Source organism: Mustela lutreola, chromosome 1 (assembly GCF_030435805.1).
Source record: "Mustela lutreola isolate mMusLut2 chromosome 1, mMusLut2.pri, whole genome shotgun sequence".
NCBI classification, from domain to species: domain Eukaryota; kingdom Metazoa; phylum Chordata; class Mammalia; order Carnivora; family Mustelidae; genus Mustela; species Mustela lutreola.
This window is the reverse complement of record NC_081290.1, coordinates 10,384,988-10,402,918: the sequence shown is the minus strand read 5'-3', so window position 1 is coordinate 10,402,918 and position 17,931 is coordinate 10,384,988. Positions and strand designations below refer to the sequence as shown.

At 38.6% G+C, this 17,931-nt stretch overlaps 1 protein-coding gene and 1 long non-coding RNA gene across 3 annotated transcripts in view; one reads left to right on the top strand and one right to left on the bottom strand.

Moving 5' to 3' along the window:
- Positions 1–13,732, top strand: part of SLC4A4 (solute carrier family 4 member 4) — a 386,600-nt gene extending 372,868 nt beyond the window's left edge. For both annotated transcript variants that reach the window (XM_059159558.1, XM_059159548.1), the window contains one exon: positions 10,822–13,732. In XM_059159558.1, coding sequence (XP_059015541.1) covers positions 10,822–10,837 — 16 coding nt within the window. In that variant the 3' untranslated portion in view covers positions 10,838–13,732. The remainder of the gene's footprint in view (positions 1–10,821) is intronic.
- LOC131823348 (uncharacterized) lies at positions 5,976–8,985 on the bottom strand. Its single transcript, XR_009350558.1, has 3 exons — positions 8,906–8,985; positions 7,533–7,872; positions 5,976–6,252 (listed from the first exon to the last, which is right to left on the bottom strand). It is a non-coding gene; the product is annotated as an uncharacterized LOC131823348 (long non-coding RNA).
- Positions 13,733–17,931: the final 4,199 nt, after the last annotated feature.

Genomic DNA, 17,931 nt, shown 5'->3' with positions numbered 1-17,931 from the left:
GCCAAAGCTGGAACAATTTGAACAAAAAGTATTGCTATAGTGTTGAATAATAACTGTGAGGTGCCTGGGTGGCTCAGTGGGTTAAAGCCTCTGCCTTTGGCTCTGGTCATGATCCCAGGGTCCTGAGATCAAGCCCTGCCTCAGGTTGTCTGCTCAGCAGGGACCATGCTTCCTCCTCTCTCTCTGCTTACTTCTGATTTCTGTCTGTCAAATAAATAGGTAAAATATTAAAAAAAAATAATAACCCAAAGTAAAATGTATTTGTCCCAACAGAAATAAATAAATGATTAAATAAATAAATGGGAGAGAAGGAAAAATCTTCCTTACAAAAGTATTCAAATGGTATGTGTAGATACTCTTCCCTTGAGTGTGGCATGGACTTATTGACTCTTAGGCAAAGACAAGAGTAAGAAAAGAGAATTATTAATAACTTTGCTATACTTTGCAAACTCAACTTGAAGCACCTTTAACCAGGGGTTGGGGGTCAACACCAACGGTGCTGTGTCAGGTTGATACCTTGTACCTCTGATTTGATGCAATGAAGACCCCTCACCTCTGTGATGTTCTTCCTGCAAACTCATAACTCCAATTCAATCATTAAAAAGACACCAGAAAAATCTAAACTGAAGGAATTTTATAAAACACATGGTCAAGTATCTTTAAAATTGTCAGTCATGGGAAATAAAGAAAAAATGATACAACTGCCGCAGAGCTGAGCAAGCTAATGAGATGTGACAACTAAATGCCATGTTGTATCCTGAATTGGATCCTAGAAGAGAAAAGGACATTGGTGGAAAAAATGGTAAAATAGGACTAATGGCTGTTGTTTACTTAATAGTATTTGAACGGCCGGGTGTGACTGCTAGTTCATAATCCTGCCAAAGTTCTCATCACGTTTCACGACTCAGTGAGATGGTGACCGCCTGAGGGACGTGTCCTCTAACTTCTTCAGGCTCAGGGTTTCCACCGCACCTTGTACTTTCCTCCTTTTATAGCACATCTCACACTGTCTCCTTATGGCACTGGGCAATCTCAAGGGCAAGGATCAGGAGCCATTCCTCATCAGGAGCTATTCCTCATCCATGCCTTCCTCATGCATGGAAGGCATGCCTGCATTTAATAAGTACGTGTGTGTTCGAGTCAAGTTGGTTATAGAACAAGGGCAGCTTTTCAATGAGAGAAAGTAAAGAAAAGCCACCAATTACTATTCCTTAAATACCAAGCTCCCACTGGCGTATTCCTTGCTGTTTACTGTTTGCTCCAAAACACCCTATATTCCTTTGGAAGTGAAATAATTGCCCCAAACCATTGCATCAAATTGTAGGGAACCTCAGCAACAAGAGTTAGACTGTGATGAAAAGCAAAGGTTTAATGAGCCTTGTTCCAGTGATGTTTCCCCCAGTTGTAAACTATGCACCCTGAGAAAAATCCCCTTCTTAATTATTAGGAGAATTGTGCCTTTAAAAGTAAACCCTGGGTGCCTGGGTGGCTCAGTGGGTTAAAGCCTCTGCCTACGGCTCAGGTCATATCCCAGTATCCTGGGATCAAGGCCCGCATCTGGCTCTCTGCTCAGCAGGGAGCCTGCTTCCCCCTCTCTCTGCCTGCCTCTCTGCCTACTTGTGATCCCTGTCAAATAAATAAATAAATAAATAATCTTTAAAAAAAAAAAAGTAAACCCTGATCAGATGCTGTTTAGAGATGTAGGAAATATTTGACATTGGTAGTTTCTTGGCGTGGTGTTTTTCTTCTATCATTGCTGGCTTCTTTTCCATTAAATGATCCGAAAATTACCGTGACTTTATTCCCATAGGCTGAAAATTAGCCTGCTAAGCTTGAGCCCAAATCAGATTCTGATGACTAAGAATTAATCTATTTTAGCAGAAGCATGTCTAACGGAAATCAGTCTAGATCTTCTCTGTCACAGCAGAACAGTCGCTGCTGTCGCCTGTGATTGATATACAGTAGCCAAACGTGGAAATCATTCAGATCAGAACCCCTTTGTTCTCTGGCCAGTATTGATCCGATTTTGTTTTTCCAGAGTACATCTGTTCACATGCGCAGCTTTCACAAGGTTAACAAAACCTTCACTTGGAAGGTTAAAAAAAAAAAAAAAAGAGTTTTAAGAGAGTTTTTGAATCCCTGCAGTATTAGAAACTGTTTCTTTCATAGTGTGTCCTTCCACTTCCCGGCATGCACCTTCCCCTCAGCCAACACTCTGTGCCCTGGAATCATTCTTTCTGCCTCCAAACTTCCCTTCTAGTCAACCTTTTAACTAAGGCCCATATCAAATGTCATCTCCTCTTCTATGAAGCTTTCCCAGTATCTTTTTTGATTGTTTATATCATGTATTTGATACCTAATATGTATTACCTTATATCATAGCAATTAGGCAACTGATATATTACATTTAATGTTTACTTTAGAAGAAAGGTTTGAAATCAATGATCAAAAGACTTCACAACAAAAAGTTAGAAAAAAACCCAGAGTAAACCCTGACAAAATAGAAAAAAGGAAATAATAAAAGTGAGAAACAATATAATTAGAAATTGACAAATATTAGAGAAAATTAACAAAACCTAGAGCTGGTTCTTTGAAAAGATCAAACTGATCATTTCTGAAGCTAGACCAATAATGAAAAATAGAAGAGTGAGTCACCAATATCAGGAACAAGACAGGGGTTATTCCCACAGTTTCAATACACATGGATATTCGGAACAGCTTTATGCCAACAAATTCAGCAATTGAGATGAAATGGGAAAATCGTTTGAAAAACATAGACTCACTAGTAGAGACCTAGCTTAATGGGGCATTTTCTCATTTGGTATTTCTTTAACTATTACCTTTGTATTTGTTTCCTTGCATTTTTAGATCGTAATTATAGCAAAAAAGTTTTTAGAAATTATTTACAATCTGCAGTAGATTTTGTCTTATGTTACATTATTTGTGTTACATTCACCATTGTTTACTTTTCAAACTGCCTCAGGGGTAGCTTCTTTTAATATTTTAGGGACAAATTCTTTGTTATAGAGTTTATATTATTTGTGTTCTCAGAGCAAATGATATACCGAATTAAGCAGTCTTTACGTCCACAAATATTGTAACAACATGAGTTGAGAAACCATCTCAGGCATGCATGTACAACTTAGGAATGGGTACAAGATGTTCACATTCTCTCTCGTATTTGTTGGAGTACAGTGCTCCCTACTTCTAACCCTAATTCAAACCCTAACCCTACCCAAACACTATCCATAACCCAAACTCTAACCCTAACTGCAACTTAACCCTAACCCTAACCCCAACTCTAACCTAACACTAATCTAACCCTACTGGGAACCTAACCCTAACCCTGTCATAGCAGTGGCCATGTTCATCCTTAGATAGTCTCACAGCACCCTCAACAGGGATATTGGGAAATAGAAGGGTAGATTTAAGCTTTAATTGCCATACTTATGTGAGTGGCATTATTCCAAGAAAATATACACAATATCTTCCCAATCTAGGCTACTGAGAGAGGAGGTGGGAGGCAGGCAAACTCACATTTCAATTACTTCACACTTCAGCTGAAGGGCAGCTTGGGCCATCCCACTCCCACTCATTTTGTGTCGAGTGGTGCCCACCCCGTAGGACGCTGGCCACAGATCCAGAGTTAAGAACAAGATAGATGAAGCAGCAGCAAAGTGGGTAGCTCAAACAAGCAATAGTATCTCTCAGAAAGAAATAATTTAAAAGGCAGAATTATCAGACTTTGAATTAGTTTGGGTTTAAACGGGAGAGGAATGTCTGCACGGGAACAAAGACTTGCCATTGCTCTCCTGACATGGTTTCAAGATGAGTTGGCGCAATACAAGTAGACTTTAATATTTCTTCATTTGTTCTGTCCAATAAATATTTGTTTGGTCTTTGCTGTGTGAGGGGGCTTCTCTGTCTGTGAGGGGCTCACAGTCTACTGGGGGAAGACAGATCTGAGCACGCAGTGAGGTAACGCTTATTACCTATGCTCTAAGTGATACACTTCATCTGGCCTAAAGGCAGTGAGGAAAGCTTTCTGTCTTTGCTTATAATTCCAGAAGGCAAACAGAAGTTCCTGATTCCCTAGTCTACAAGTCTGCTAGTGTATATAGCCACCTAAATTTGGATCGAGAGGGGGTGGCTGGGTGGTTCAGTCACCTAAGCAACTGACTCTTGATTTCAGCTCAGGTCTTGATCTCAGGGTAGTGAGAGTGAGCCTTGGGGTGGGTGTGGAGCCTGCTTGAACCTCTCTCTCCCTCCCCCCACCTCCCCACTAGCACATGCTCTCCAAATAAATAAATAAATAAATAAACAAACAAACAAATAAATAAATATCTTGAAAATTTCCTGGACTACCTCTGAGCCTGTTGCCACTATGACGGGCCTGATCCTTGTCCACCTTGCCAAACACCTTCTCCTGTAATACGCCTCATCCCCACCTTCCTAATTACCAAACTCTCTGATTTGTTAGAATTCTTACTGAGAAAGGGAATTTTACGAATCCGAGACCCCCTTCCAACCTATGTTCAGGGACTCTTTTAACCAATTACCTTTGTTTCATTAGGAACTTTAAGTTTTCCTTAATTTCAAGATTTTGAAGTGGTTCAAAGTGGTCACGTTGTTGGCTCTCTTTGTGCTCCTTGAGAACTGGTACCTTTGTGTTGTTGATTCTGCTATGAGAAACATGGTCTACTTTTCCAATTATTCATTCCAGCCCATTGTTTCTGATTTCTAGGGTTCCTTTCCATGCATCAGTGATCAGGTGTGGCAAGACAATGAGGAAATCTACATGCTTTATCACTTAGATTAACCCAGACTTGGAGTCCACTTGAGACGTGACAAGGTCACAGGACTCAGGCTCTGCTCCTTCCCTTGAGTGCACAGGCCACGCAGGTTAACTCTCACAGGTGTCATGGTCTGTCATTTCATGAAAATTATTCTTGTTCTGAATTGCACACCATTCCCCGAAGCCCACCACAACTCCCCCCAAATTGAGGCAATTACAGGTCTGTGACTGCCCCTAACCACTGCTTACTTCATTTGCATGTCATTTTCTCATTATGATGCCGTTACAGTAAGAGTTGGTGCTAGGGCCGGAGTGACTCGGAGTTGGCTATGTGCAGTGCGGTTGCGATGGATGTTTAACTCAGCGTGGCCTGTTCTGGCTGCTCTATTATGATTAAAGGGTACAGATGATTCTGCCCAATTTCTCTGTTTGTTTTCTCTTTCTCTGAGTTCTGGCTGGCTGGCATAATGCCTCCTGGATTCAACAATCGACTCTATTTCTACTGGCTAGTGTAGGTACATTTCTCCTTCTTCTATAGCATAGATTCCCCCTCTGACATTTTCTTCCCAGAAAATTGGTGGGAGTCTGTGATTTACTCTAGCGCTCACTCTCTATTGTTACCCTCGACTGTAATAGAATTGAGACTCTGAATAAATGGCATGTTTTTAATATAGCCAAACACTGATACATTAATCATTTAGGCCTGTTTTCTTGAAATTTTCAAATAAGTAAACTTATAACACATTTAAATCCCTTAACTCTGCCGAGAAGTGCACAGTAGGAGTAAGAGCTCAGGGTAAGAAGTTAGTTGGCTCTGAAATCCACTTCAGGCAATTACTGCTTGCAGCTTTAGAAATTTGGGCATGTTTCCTAAACTCCTTGAGCCCTGTTATGATCACCTGCAAAGGTAACTAACAAAACCTGCACCCCAGAGACTTTGTGTGTGGAAAATGGATACGTGAAGCACCTTAGTCCTTTAGCTAACAGACTCAGAGAGTTGAGGGCATGGAGTTTGGGGTCACACCAGGGTTTGATCCCTGGCAATGCCATTCAATGGTTTTGTGACCTTGAGAGAGCTTGTTCTCTTCTTTCTGCTTCGGTGTTCTCATATGTCAAAAGGGAATAAGATTTCCTGTCTCTTAGGGCTATTGTATGGATTCAGTAGTATGGTGAAAGTAAGGTGGTCTGTAGCACAGTGCCTACCAGGCAAGGTAGTAAGTGTTCAATAGATGTTAGCTGTGTTAATGTGATAAGTTATGCCATAGCTATTATTATCATTTGCTCAATAAATGTAGTTACATCTAAATTTAACAAAAAGAAGGGCACCTGCATGGCTCAGTCATTAAGCGTCTGCCTTCGGCTCAGGTCATGATCCCATCAGGCTGCCTGCTCAGTAGGAAGCCTGCTTCTCTCTCTCCCACGTTCCTTCTTTGTGTTCCCTCCATTGCTGTCTGTCTCTGTTAAATAAGTAGATAAAATCTATAACAACAATAACAACAACAAAAATTTGACAAAAAAGTTTCTCTTGGGAAAAAACAAACAAACAAACAAACAAAGAGATGAGCAAACAAACAAACTTCTTTTGACACAAAAAACAGGGAGCCATGTGCATGATCTAAGAAAAAGGCACTTAATTAGGCAGCCTAGCCCATGATCATGAGTCATTTTACAAGGAACGTCCTCAAATCTTAGAAATATCAGCATTGAGAGAGAGTCATAGAAGTTTGCTCACTTTCACTCTTGCATTAAAATGAAACCAGAGACTGGGATGTGGGTAGTGTTCCAATATTTGTGAGATAATGGCTGTTGTATAGCATGTGGGGATTTGTGAAAAGAATCCCCACATGCTATAGAATATTTATATTCTATATATGCTTTAGAATATTTATCAAATATATCATTATTATGATATGTTATCATTATTATGCTATATTATCATTATTTAACATGGGTAACAGGCATCGGGATATGATATTTTCCTCGGCAAAGACAGACTCAACCACAGGGTTATTTTTCCATAAATGACCTGAGGAAAGACTAAGGTAGAATTTATTCCAAATGAAATGCCATGGTATACGGGTCATGTTTTTACAGAATTATCTGAATGTAGATGGTATTTTTTTTTCTTTTCTTGAAACATGTTAATATTATTTTTCTCTATTTGAACACTTGTGAGGTGAGTAAATGCCATGTAAAAAACAATTCCAAAACTCTACTTGGAGCAGTCTGAAAGCAGGTGGAAGTTTAAAAAGATATCCTTTTTTTCTTTTTAAACCTTTAAAGCTTTTCATTTTCTTGTCGCAGGATAGCTAATGTATAATTGTTGTAGTTAAATGACCATTTTTAATCCCAGAATTCTGTTCATGAAAAACCATTGCAAAAGTTAATATACCTGCTGGTTTTGTAGATACTATTTATCGACTGCTCTCATAGAAAATAAATGGGTCTGATAGTAGCATAGCCTGTCTCTCCTCTCCACACTTTGTCTTCCTAAACCCAGCCCTGGGGGTGGGGGGTGCTCCCATGCAGGACTTTCTGGTAAATGTGTAACAATCTGCTTTCAGGAAAATAAACAAAAAATGTATTAGATTGCAGCGTATGCTGGTGTCTATTATGTATAAATTCCCACTATGGCTGATTCCCATATAGTGCATCTAGAGTTGGGAAGAGATGCATACAGTCAACACCCAGCGAGCTAGAGCTGGCCCCAGCCCCACTCAACGCTCCTATTCCTTACCCAACATTGACTCTGGTGGGGCTGATGTTAACATCACTCCAGAGGAAAGAGTAGACACACGAATGAGGAACAGCCAGTCTTGGTGCCTAATTCCTTTGCCCCAGGTATGATCCAAGGGAGGACATGTGGCCCAGTTAGGACTAATCAAGGTCATTGTCTTCTCCTCCTCCTCCTTTTCCTCCTCCTTCTTCTTCTTTTTAAGGAACTTGGTACTTGAAAGCTAGAGAGAAGTTCTTTCTTTGCTCTTGAATAATAAGAGCTGTAATGTCAAAAACTCAGAGCTTCTGGATCCTTGCTCCACTTGCAGTTGTCATAGGAGAGAATGAGGGCGAGCAGAGACCTGGGAAGATGAGAGATGGATGGATGGACAGAGAGGGAGAGAGAAAGAGAGAGATTGACAACATATTTGCAATACCTTTTATAGCTACCTGAGGCAAAATTTCCATTAGATTCTCAAGTTAACTTGAATTCTGTTTCTCTAACTTGCCATTTAGTACTATCGGGCATCTTCAAGTAATACAATACTACAAAACTATGAAAATGATGATTTAGAAGCATAGTAATTCAATAATTCAGTAATAATTGATTTTTCTATAATTACCATGAATTTTATTTAAGATTTTTAAAAAGTTCTTAAAGATGCATATCAATTAAAGTTCTGTGTTTTCTATGGCTTTGGGGTCCTTCTGTCCCTTGAAAATTATCACTTAAGTGGGCCAAATGATCCATACCATGCACATACTAATTTTTCATTAAAATGGACACATACATATGCAAAACACCCACAACCCCCCCCCCCCCCCCAGATTCCAATGTGAGTTCAAGACACACATATCTAGAAAAATAATGGCTGGAGATAACTACATTTTTCTTCAAAAAACAAAACCCAAACCAAAAACGCTTCTCCCAATACTGTATACATTATCTTAGAACCATCTGTTTCCATGGCTGCTCAGATAGCTGTATGATTCCTGGGTGCCAGAAGCTGGCACCATAAAAAAAAAAAAAAAAAAGCTGAAATTTTGATTCCAAATTTTCCACAAATACCTCTTGCACATTTTTAGTTATTAAAGAAGTTTCCACAAAGATCTGAATGTTGAGGCACTGTCGCATCACCGTTGACAGCCACGGCTGAGTCTGCCTTGTGGCTTGGTATTTCCTAGCTCTGTGAACTTTGGTAAGTATTTAACTTTAAAAACCAGTTGCCTCATATGTCAAAGGAGAATATTTATATCCAGGAGGTCATTACGTTTTCATCTGTCCTGCAACCCATGCCAGCACCTTATCTGAAACTTTCCCTTTCCTACCTGCCATCTACATGACTACCCTGGAAATAAGGGTGAGTGTTTCCACTCTTGAGCCCACTCACATACCTGCACTGGGGTTTTCCTTTTTCCACCACTGCTGTATTTCGTGGGTCTGGTTTCTTGTGCTATTTTGGGGTACTCACGTGTGTCCTGAGATGATGATAAAAATAGTGTCTACAAGGGGTTTTGCGAAGTTACGGGCATAGGCTCATATGCTGGATAATACATCACTGAAGTAGAGGCAGCTGAGAATGACAGCCAGTCTTTGCCCAATAGTGACGATAACCACTGACGGGGCTTTTCTGCATCCACAGGGATAGTGCGTGATCTTGGCTTCCACTCTGCTTCCTAGAGCTGACCCTTTATGATGATTGGCCATATTTTCATGTTAACTTTTCCCTCTCATCCCTAACTCTCCTGTGATCCTTCTGGTCTAGAGATTCCATCTTCTGAAGTCTTGGCTCCACCAGTCCTTCATCTCTCTCTCTCAGCCCAGGTAACCTTCAACGATCTTCCTTCCAAGTATGGGAGTCAGAGTCATTTCCTTCCCTCTATGTTGGCTTTTAAATCTTTGTTACATAAACTCTTTCACCCACTTTCTTCAGGGACTTCCTCTTCAGTCTCAAGAAACTAGTTAGGAAGCAAAAGAAACAAAACAACACAAAATCCAACCAACCAACATCAATTAAAAATTAAACCAAACCCATAAATGAATGTGAATGTATTTTTTTTTTTTCATTTTACCTTGTAGAAAAATGCTAACACTTCAGGATTCCTCTGAACAATTGAGAGAAGGATGAAAGTACATGAAAGGAGGTAAAATAAGAAAGATTGAAATTTCGAGATCTTATTACCTTAATATAAGAGACATGACCTACTGAACACCACTGGTCTGGTGTTGGGCATCTGAATAAACCTTGGCTAATAATGTCCCTTTCTAGGAATATTAAAATTACAACTCCAAAAGGATAGCCTTTCTTAGGTGTAAAAAATTTAAGATGTAAAACTTGAATGTTAGTAGTGGTCTTGTTTCCTGCCAGAGGAAATCCATCCACAGACCAAGAAGGAAGAGTGTAGGAGACTTGCAAAGAGAACAGAGTTGACAGACCCAGTGAGGAACTTGAATAGCACTTTTCCCAGAACTTGGTGCCTGTGGTTAGAGTTCTAACTACATTCCTATTTTATTGGGCTTTAGGAGTTGGGTTTCTGTCATTTTTGTGACCCAGAGTCCTATTACAAATATCCGCCTTGTGAGGTTTCTGTGTACTTTAGACACAGCTCTTTTGACTCCTTAGCATAATATGTGGCACTTAATAAGCCCACAGGATGTGGTTGTTATTGTCTAAAACAATTCGCTCTTTGCCATCTCACTTGTGATACCAAAATTTCTTAATCACTACCAATGCTTGTCCAAGACAAAGTGATTTATTCATTTACCAACCGTTCTATCTATTGAAGTTAAGGAATCACTCCTATTCTTTTTCACCCTCACAAACTCTTAGGAACAGCCACTTACTTAGGGCAGTGTCTGACACATAGAAAGCAGTGAATGATTTGTTCAGTGAATGCGTTTGGGATGTAATAGAGGAATAATTGATTAATTTCTGTGATTTAAGAACATGCAAATTAAACTATCACTCCTAACTGTTGCCACACATATTGAAATCAACATTTTGGGCGCCTGGGTGGTTCAGTGGGTTAAGCTGCTGCCTTTGGCTCAGGTCATGATCTCAGGGTCCTAGGATCGAGTCCCGCATCGGGCTCTCTGCTCATCAGGGAGCCTGCTTTCCTCTCTGTCTTTCTGCCTGCTTATGATCTCTCTCTGTCAAATAAATAAATAAATAAAATATTAAAAAAAAATAAATCAACATTTTGTGTTACTGAAAAAAAATTTGGTCATTTCCTTGACACTGACAAAACTTGTATTGAATAAGTGAGACTTTGGTTTTGTATTAATTCAGAAAACTGACCTACTTTTGCAGGTTTAGGATTACTTAATGAAAATCCACCCAAGGTTATTGTGTTCTGAACTTATCTTGACCTAATGAAGGAAGATCGGCTTTACCTGAAGCAAAAAGTATCGAAGCTCACCATGTCATAAAGTTTGCCACATATCTTTTACTACACGTTATGTATTTAAACTTCCTTGTTTGCAGATTTTAAGAGATATTTCAAAAATGGCCTCTGTTGTGCACTGGTCGTGTGATTTATGGTAAGGAGAGAATCATTTTCTAGGAAACCACGTTAATATTAACCTCTGCTATTCGAGAGAAATGTTGACTTAACAAAAGCACTTTCCTAATAACTTACCTGGATTGACATTCCATTGTGATTCCACTTAGTACTACAGAAGCTACACATTATTTATCAGCAAGTTTTGTACCTTATTTTGCTGCTCCAAAGTGGACATAAACATCTCTAAAGAGACTCAGACTTTGGCATTTTTTCCTTCTTTAAAACCATTCTTCTCAACTTTTATTCTTTCCAATGAAGTTTTGTCTGTCTCACTTTTAGAAAAGAGAACCTCAGGTGTTACCTATTGAAAGCCTTCAAGAATAAACTATCCACGTACAAGGGGCGGGGGGAAACAACCTGTGCTCGGTCTTATCTGAGGACAGAGAACATTCAGGGTTTAAATTGTGGAATGAAAGAATAAAGACTGGCTTTGAAGCTATGAAAGTTTGTTTTGTGATGTTTTTGTTTGCCATGGATGCCTTCAAGAAACTGATGAAAGCTATGTCTCCACTCCCTAGAGAGCTCTCTGCATCGATGTACACAAAATTCATGACATTTTGGAGTTCATAAACATACTGAAAATCTCCTATAAATTCCGTGTTAAAAGAACAAGTTCCAAGTAGTAAAGATTGTTTAATACTTAACTAAGTTGCTTTCCACGAAGATTGGTTCAAATGGGAACTATGGCCTTTGTTGTTTCACTTCTGGACTTAGTGTCTGTTTACTGGAACACTGCAGATCTAAAGAGACTGCCTGCACTGGGAATCTTTGAGAGATATGCTTTTTGTGCAACGCATGTGCATTCATATTACAAATACTGAAATGGAGAGAAGCATCTGCTCTGTCTGAAATAGTACCTGCTATAATGGGACATGCATCATGATTTTGGGAGGAGAGTGAATTCATAAAGAGTTGACTATATAGGATTGGACGCGAAATTAAATTTAGGTTCATTAATCATAAAGAAGTCAATGCACCAAAATGTTCTAAGTATTTTCTTCTAATATGATAAATAAAATTGGGATGCGTTATTATTTGACAGAAAATAATAAATGGAGAACACAAAAGTGGTCTTGGGATATTTGTTGCTATTTTATGGCCAGAAGACTTCTGCTGCTGGTAATGAGCTTGTACACGGTTTACCAGCGTGTTAATCCACAGGGACATCACAGCCTTCTAACAGTATGTCTTTTTAAAAAGTATGAATGAACATCATGGCCAAAAAAGGATAATTGATGTTTTTCTTCACTAGTGTATGTTTATAACAAAAGCACATGATAATAAATAAATAAATACATACATACATAAATTGCATATATAAAATTATATATTATTATATATGTAATAACATGTATGTAATAATATTTATATGATTAAATATATATGTAATGATATAAATATCTTTAGGTGCCTCTGGCATAGATACATGCAATAGAAATTGCCATTAGTGATACACACTACAATTTAAGAAACATAATTACTTTATTATGAGATCGTTAGATCCAATTTCCTTCACATCTATTACTATCATTATAAAACTCCATTATCTTTTGCACCATCATCTTCCAGTCAATGTTCTTATTTAAACACATCCATCCAAAGATTTTAACCCTATTGTCTCCTACTTTAATTGGAAAAGTACAGAATACATGCTCTTTAGACTTCTGCCTGAGAATGCTACATGCAACTATTTGCTTTTGGTTCTCAGATCAGAGAAGACTGACATTTTCAGAGCACTTTTGAAGGGTCTGAAGTCGACGTGTACCTCTTGTTCAGTGTTTTCAGAATTTTTTGAGTGAGGGCCAGAGTAAAGATAAATATGTATGACTTATTACACAGTATGTATACATAAAAACAAAAATTTCTGAATAATATATTATGCTTACCATCTGTATTATTTAAATACATACTTAAATAAAGTGTAATCCACTTTAATATTTATTATATTTCATTCTTTCTATTTTATTTTAATCTCTTTCATGAAAAATGCTGTCCTTGAATTGATTTCACAAACTCTGAAGAATGAAAACAGCTTAAAAAAATCCTACTAAAAGTTAAAGTTTCTCGAAATTTAATGGGTAAAAGAAAACCTGAAGGAGCTCTTTCAAAATGTGGATTATTAGGCTCACCTTCAGATACTCTGATTCACTAGTGTAGTCCAAAAATTGACAATATTTCAGAAGCTTCCAAAATCATTCTGATGCATATTTTGAGATGTGAATTTTATCTAGTAATCCATGTCCTATTTTTGGATTAACTTAGATCAGCTGAAAATTATACACTGACCTTAGGCTGTTTTGGCTTACTGCAGGGTTACTTTTACTGAGACAAGCTTTGGTGTCCTGCCCTCAGTTTTCATTGAAAGATGCAAGAAACAATTTAATATTGCACTTTCATAGGCATGTCACTGAGACAAAAGTCTTCACAGCATAGTAGGGTTGCCTATATGAAGCCTCAAGGAAAATTATTTTCAGCACTACATACCTAGGAAAGCTCCTCTTCCCTTTAAGAGTTGTTATCCTCTCTTATCAAGAAAGTATCATATAATTGACTAGTTTGTGTCACAACAGCTAAGACTTTGTTATAACTATTGTATTCCTAGCACCTAGAACTTGGCTCATAGTAGATACTAGCAAAATAAATATTTGTTGAATTGAATTGAATCGAATGTTTCCTTTTCACTTCAGCTGCCAACAATATTGGAGACAAATTCACACCTCAACTTTGACACCATGGGAGATTTTATGACATATGTATATACACATCTACTGCCTTTGTGATTTTTGACAATCTATGCTGATTTGTGTGATTCTGTATGTGGCAGTGTCTATATAAACAAATATCACCAACGACTATTATGTGTATAGTACAAAAATTTTGAAATTATTTTCATGTGTATAACTTTTTCTCCTCACAAGAAATTGATATAAAAATAGAGAGTTTTCATGATTTACCTAATTCAGGCAAGTATTTTCTGCCTATATGACTCCTATTCCTTGCATTGTGCTGAGGCTGACAATTACAGACCAGGGGCCATGTCCTGTTTTTGTGTGGTGCATGAGCCATACAAAACACTTTTAAAGGATTAAAGAAAATTTGAGAGAGATTAATATTTTGTGACTTGGGAAAATTGTTAGAAACTTAAACTTCGGTGTTCATAACTAAAGTTTTACTGGAGAATGACCATACCCATTTGTTTACCTATCATCTATGGCTACTTCCCAAGCTACAATTATAGAGGTGAGTAGTTGCTACAAAGGCCACTATCCCTACATACAGCCTGCCGAACCTAAAATACTTACATCTGTAAATTTACAGAAAATTTGCCAACTTTTTACTGCATTTTTACCTTAGGCTTCAACCAACCTACTTCTTCTTGGGAAAATGCTGACTTGCAAAAGAGGACTGGTGGGTATGGTGCTTAGCCATGAAGTAGAATATTTACCTGGATTTAGATAAGCAGCATGAATAAATCTCTGTACAAGTATAAACGAATTCTGTTGGTTTTTTAAAATTAAACTCAACTATTCCTTGATATTTCTGTTCAATTTATTGTGCTTGCCAAAATTTAAGTCATTTCATATTTCTACACTTAATAGCCATCTTTCAAATGAATAGACATTCCTTTTCATCTTAGTGGATCTATATTTTCTCTGGGGATGGTTTAGTTTCTATAACTTGACCTAAAGTATCAAGATAATAATATTATGCTTTGAGCTAGAATTGTTCCCAGTCTACCGTCAAATCAGGTCTATGGAGAGTAAGGGAACTTAGAGGGTCTGAATAGGGTTTCTCTCACCTTGAGATGTAGGGTTTCTGTTTTTTGAGCTTTGCAGTGTAGTTTCAACCTCATCATAGGTTGGAAAGAAAGAAGGGTAAATGGAGGAGTATAGGCAGAGGGAGGAAGACTAAAGAAAAAGGGGAAGGTTGTTAAAGAGACTTGACCAAGTGATACTCAACTCATCTTCATAAACTCCTATGGAAGTTTGGAGCTCTGGCTTTTACAACTGGAAACAAATGGGTCACGCAGTAAGTGTTTACTCAAGGTCATGATCCGCCCCCCTGCTCCCGAGCTCTTGGTTTCTACAGTTTATCCCACTGCTATGTGGGTGTCTGTCTTGAAATTCATAATCCTCTCAAGCCTTCGTAAGGGGCTGAGGACTTGGATGAAATCATTACAAGAATAGCATAAGCCTGTGGCTACAGAGTATTGTTTCACAAATATTGTGGAAACTTAGCCTCCCAAGTCTGCTGCTGACAGAGAGCTGGAGACTGCAGTGTTTGTCCAATTATGCTTCAGACTTGTCTTCTGAATCATTCCCCCCTCTCCACTCCCCATTTTGTGTTGAAGCACATTATGACAATGCCTCGTGATGTAATCATCTGGAGTATTCTCAAGAAATATTGCTCAGTGATCCGGGAAGATCTGCTATGGTACTGAGCAAGATATTTAACAACCAAGAGGATTACATCAGCGCAGGAAAATTAGCACCTGTCTAGGTTTTCCCTGTGTATTTTCCTGTGCTCTGCCATAAAGGTTCATCTTGTTACTCTAGTCTGAAAAAGAAGGAATGGGGGCCAGAATTTTAAAACTAGTTTTGGGTAATTTTGCCTTGTTTCCGGATCTAACATTATTCTGGAGGAGCCAGCCTCGGTGTGGCCGAGCCTCAGGGACCTCATCTGCCCCACCGTGGCAGGGGAAAGGCAAGAAGTTAGTGACGCAGCTACCTTGACCACCTTCTCATTCCCATATGGGGGTCTGGCTACCATGTTTTACTTGTTCTCATTCTTTCATGCGAACGTAGTACTGTCACAATTTTGTGATAGAATTGCTAAAAATGTGTCTTGTAGACTATGTGCTGAGTGGGAGAAACAATTCCCCCTGCCCTCCTCTCCTGTGGAGCTTCTGTTCAGCACATGGTCGAATCACCCAACTGTTTGAGCACACTTGCCTAAGCAGTGTCCATGAACCCATCGCCTCTGTTCCTTATGCCATGAATGACTAGCAGCAGGGATACAGGTATGGTGGGAGGGAAAAGAAAAGATGGAAATGAAAATTCCTCAGGTATTGCCTAAGCGATGTGCTTTAAGTGCATTTTTTACTTGATTGCAGAACAAATTACAAACGTGATTATCCTCTTGGAAATAACCCTGGTGCATATTCTTCTTCTTCACACTTTATAGAGGATACAAACTACTTCTCAGAGTGGTTTCAGCACCTTGCCAAAACCACATGCCAGTGAGTGGGCAGCACATTTGTCTAAATTCAGTGTCTGTTTCCAACAGGCCACACACACTCACATATCCATAAGCAGCCAAGGAAAGGCACCTCCACCTTCTCGGAGAGCAGTTGTAGTAAATATATTGCTGGGTTGCTGTCATAGATTATCCAGAATTTGTGTATATACTCCTTTGTATTGGTTTTAGAGCTTCTATATTTTTCTCAATCTATTTGGGTTTAGGGAGAGTCCAAATTTTGTTTTGTTTTGTTTTAGTAGTAAGTACTAACTGCCCTGTTAAAGCACTATTTGTGCATGACATTATCTATTTATTAGCATACGCCAACCATTCCAGAACTTTTTACGGTACAGACCCTGGTCCCTGTGTATATGGAATATGTTTTTCCAGATAGCCTTTTATTACTTCTTCCCAGAGCTTTTGTTTAATGCCTCAGGTGAAGGCCTCAGCTTCTCCCCCAGTTCTCTCCACTTCAACCTCCTGACAGACTGTCTATAACATAAAGTAGGGCCCAGGGCTTTCGCTCCTTCCTAATGCAAGGAAGAAAGCATGAAAGCAAGGAAGCATAAAGGAAGGAAATGGTCTGTTCACTGGCTGAATAAAAAGGGAAGCACAGACTGTGGTAAGAAGGAACACATCTGTATTTCAGAGTTGTCTTTGAAGCTTAGACATGAAGGCTGGTTATTACTGAACCCAGTGTGAGTTTACTGTCCTTCTATCATCTCAGACAGGCCTTTAGATAACCCCTAATGGCCATCTCTTTTTTGGTGGATGGCTTTTTTCTTCTTTATCTGTGGTAATTAAATATGCCATTTGAGTAAATCCCTCAACGAAGCTTAAAAATTGATGACCAATGAAACTGATCCAGCACATGACTGATCACTAACCAGTAATCTCATTACCGTTCTGGAATAAATCATGTAATTAGTTCACATTACACGTGGTTCAAACCAATGGAGCCTAGAGTAATTTACATTCTCATGTTCTCGATAAAGAATGGCCCCCCAATTTCTATAAACACATCAAACAAATTAAATAGTGGGATATCAAAAGGCCTTTCAGTCTTTATTCTGAAACACATAAAAAATTCAACAATCCCTTGGGAGAAGTAGTATACCTTTTGTGACTGTCCTTTTTGGGATTACATAGACAATGGGCTTGTGTATCTTTGGCACATGCTTTCCAGGGAAAGTGTACTTCTCCAGACCACATCATATCATTTCCGCTGAAGTCACCTCTCTGCCTGTTGTCATAGAATTCCATGGTAGCGTGTTTCCACAGTAGACAACTTAATTCCATTAAATCAGTTTTAGCTAATACACTCAAACTTAGAAATATATTTTTGTTGTTGTTTTTGTAGAAAATATGTATTGTGACTCTTTCAGGAATTTAAGGCTGGCATTTGGATAAACGTGAACAGTGATGTGTTGCTGTCAAGCAGCAGTTTCTTACTTATGGATGTTTGTATTTCTGTGTCCCAGTCTCCTAACAATTTCAGATAAAATTTCTGTATATGATGTTAATCATGGCTCTTTAATATTTTCCAATGATCCTTCTATGCTGAATTTTAACTCTGGGTTATGGGAGAAAGAATTGAGATAATTTTTTCCCTTTAGAGT